The sequence below is a fragment of the Octopus bimaculoides genome, chromosome 13 (assembly GCF_046866305.1).
Source record: "Octopus bimaculoides isolate indiv1 chromosome 13, ASM4686630v1, whole genome shotgun sequence".
Taxonomy (NCBI): Eukaryota; Metazoa; Mollusca; class Cephalopoda; order Octopoda; family Octopodidae; genus Octopus; species Octopus bimaculoides.
The window spans coordinates 20475938-20478437 of record NC_142940.1 but is presented as its reverse complement, the minus strand read 5'-3'; the positions used below and the strand labels follow the sequence as shown (position 1 = coordinate 20478437).

Genomic DNA, 2500 nt, shown 5'->3' with positions numbered 1-2500 from the left:
TTGGTTTTTCCCAGACGAGAAAAATTTCTGCTAGAATCAGATGGTGGACACACAGAACAACCGTTGGCTTGTCCCAGAACATGTACCGAGAGTGATAAAATTCAAACATCCAGTCAACATCATGGTGTTTGAAGAGATCATTAGTGATGGCGACGTTATGTCTCCATTCATCTTTCACATGGCGTCAGACTACATCAAGTGCCAGGAAGAGATAATGCTGCCCTGGGTCAAGAGGGTGACAGCTGGAAAATCCTGTTATCAAACCGGACTCTGTACCATACCACACAAGCAGGGGAACCCAGTCATGGCTGTCAGACAATTTCTGCGACCGCATCACCCCTAACATCTGGTCACCTAACTCCCCAGACTGCTAAACCCTTAATTATTATGTATGGGGTGCTGTTGAACGACAGACCAACAAAACTCCTTGTAACACCAAAGATAAACTGAAGGCAAGGATTATGGCAGGATTCACCAACATAAACAAGGAGACAGTCCAGAAGAGTTGCAGCAGATTCGGAAGTCGTCTGGATGCCGTAGTTGAAGCCAATGGTGATTTTATCGAATGAGTTTTCTCCTTAGTGTTTCAAGATATTTTAATGTAATTTTGGACAGTGTTATTTTCATGTTTGCGTCATTTAGACGACAATTTATCTGCTGCACCCTGTATGTATGTATGTATGTATGCATGTATGTATGTATGTATGTATGTATAAACTCCGTCCATATTTCCGGTCTCATTGCACCTGTAAAAGCGTTGAGCGGCGTCGCTTCCTACACACAAACCGAATTTTAAAAAATATGCGGAAATGAATAGTATGTATGCAGATTAGCGCCGTGGGATGGTCTTCATTTTTATTTGAAGCTACCCACATTATTACCTCTACTTCATCAGAGATCACCGATCTACTATGTAAGAAAAGTTTAAGCGTTTACGTTAATGTTCTCTCCGTCTTTCTCGATCTGTCTCGCTCTCTCTCTGTCTCTCTCTCCCTCTCTCTCCTCCTCTCTCTCTTTCTCTCTCTCAGTTTCTCTCTGTCTCTCTGTCTATCTCTCTCTTGCTCTCTCTATCTCTCTCTCTCTCTCTGTCTATCTCTCTCTTGCTCTCTCTATCTCTCTCTCTGTCTCTGTTTCTCTCTCTCTCTCTCTCTCTCTCTTGAAGTCTCTTAATCTTTCTTCAAATTCGGTTGAGTAGGTATAATATGCGACGTACCACAAAATGAAACGATAGCCAATAATTATCCAAAGAGAAACTGCACACGAAGACTTCTTTGCAGATGGCTGAGGTTTCCTGAAGTTCAGGCAATACAGTTTTGCATACGTCATGGACAAAGAGAAAATGGTACGATAACTTTTGGTAAGTTTAAGAATTAAAGTTCTACAATTTATTTATTTTCCTCAGATGATCGATTGGTTTATTTATTCAGCACATTAACGAATTGACCGCTCAATCAATGAAACAATCAATTCTGTGTATTCCATATGTATACATGAATGTGTGTGTGTTCAGCCCAGGAACCTCAACTGTCATCTCCAAATAAATGAGTGAAGAAAAAATATATATAGTGCGTGTGCTTATTTGGCAAAACAAAAATGACCATCCCGAAATACAACAATACTAAATATATCTGTAAACAAACAAGAAAGGCTTTGATATATATATATATATATATATATATATATATATATATATATATATATATATATATATATATATATATATATATATATGCTTACATATATGTGTGCATATACATATACGTTGATTTCTAAATTACAGTGAAACAACCTTGTACCTGGAGGAGGAAACATTTCTCCATTGGTGAGAAATTCGAAAAATAAATCCGAAATACATACACTTGTATGCACAATAAATAGATAGACCCAAGTCAGTATACACAGACACACATGTACATATATATATATATATATATATATATATATATATATATATATATATATATATATATATATATATATATATATAAGCTATAAGCTGGTGTAAAGAGAAGCTTCTCCCGTATTTATTGTTAAATGCATGTTTCACAATGCTTCAAATAAGTTGACATATTTAGGAAGGTACGCCAGCTTCCAGCCATAGTCAAAGGTCTGATCAGATAAACATGATACAGGTACATCGGGGAAACTTAAGAATCCAGAAGATCGTTTAACCAGAAAACTTAAACCGAAGCTCAATTTTCGATGTGAACTTGCTTTATGGAACGACCAATTCGGTCTCTAAGAAACATCAAATGCTACGTATATTATACTATGAATTCTATATCCTGTTGATAACCATTCTACATTTTAAGTCACGTATATCTGACGAAAGGATTTCACCTAAAAACGATTCTCTAAGAAATTCAGACGACGACAGGGGAAAATGAAATGCTATTTTCGTAATTCAGCAAACGTTAACCTATCCACAGATATTGGTTGACTCGATATCTGACCATTATTTACCGTGATACCAAGTGACATTGTAGTGTTTTACATAATT

General features: G+C 36.5%; 1 protein-coding gene across 1 annotated transcript in view; it reads left to right on the top strand.

The window, feature by feature from the left end:
- The window catches only part of LOC149132824 (uncharacterized), a 34287-nt gene that overhangs the window by 11357 nt on the left and 20430 nt on the right, over positions 1–2500 (top strand). The window contains exon 4 of the mRNA XM_089362074.1: positions 1196–1357. Coding sequence (XP_089218200.1) covers positions 1196–1357 — 162 coding nt within the window. The remainder of the gene's footprint in view (positions 1–1195; positions 1358–2500) is intronic.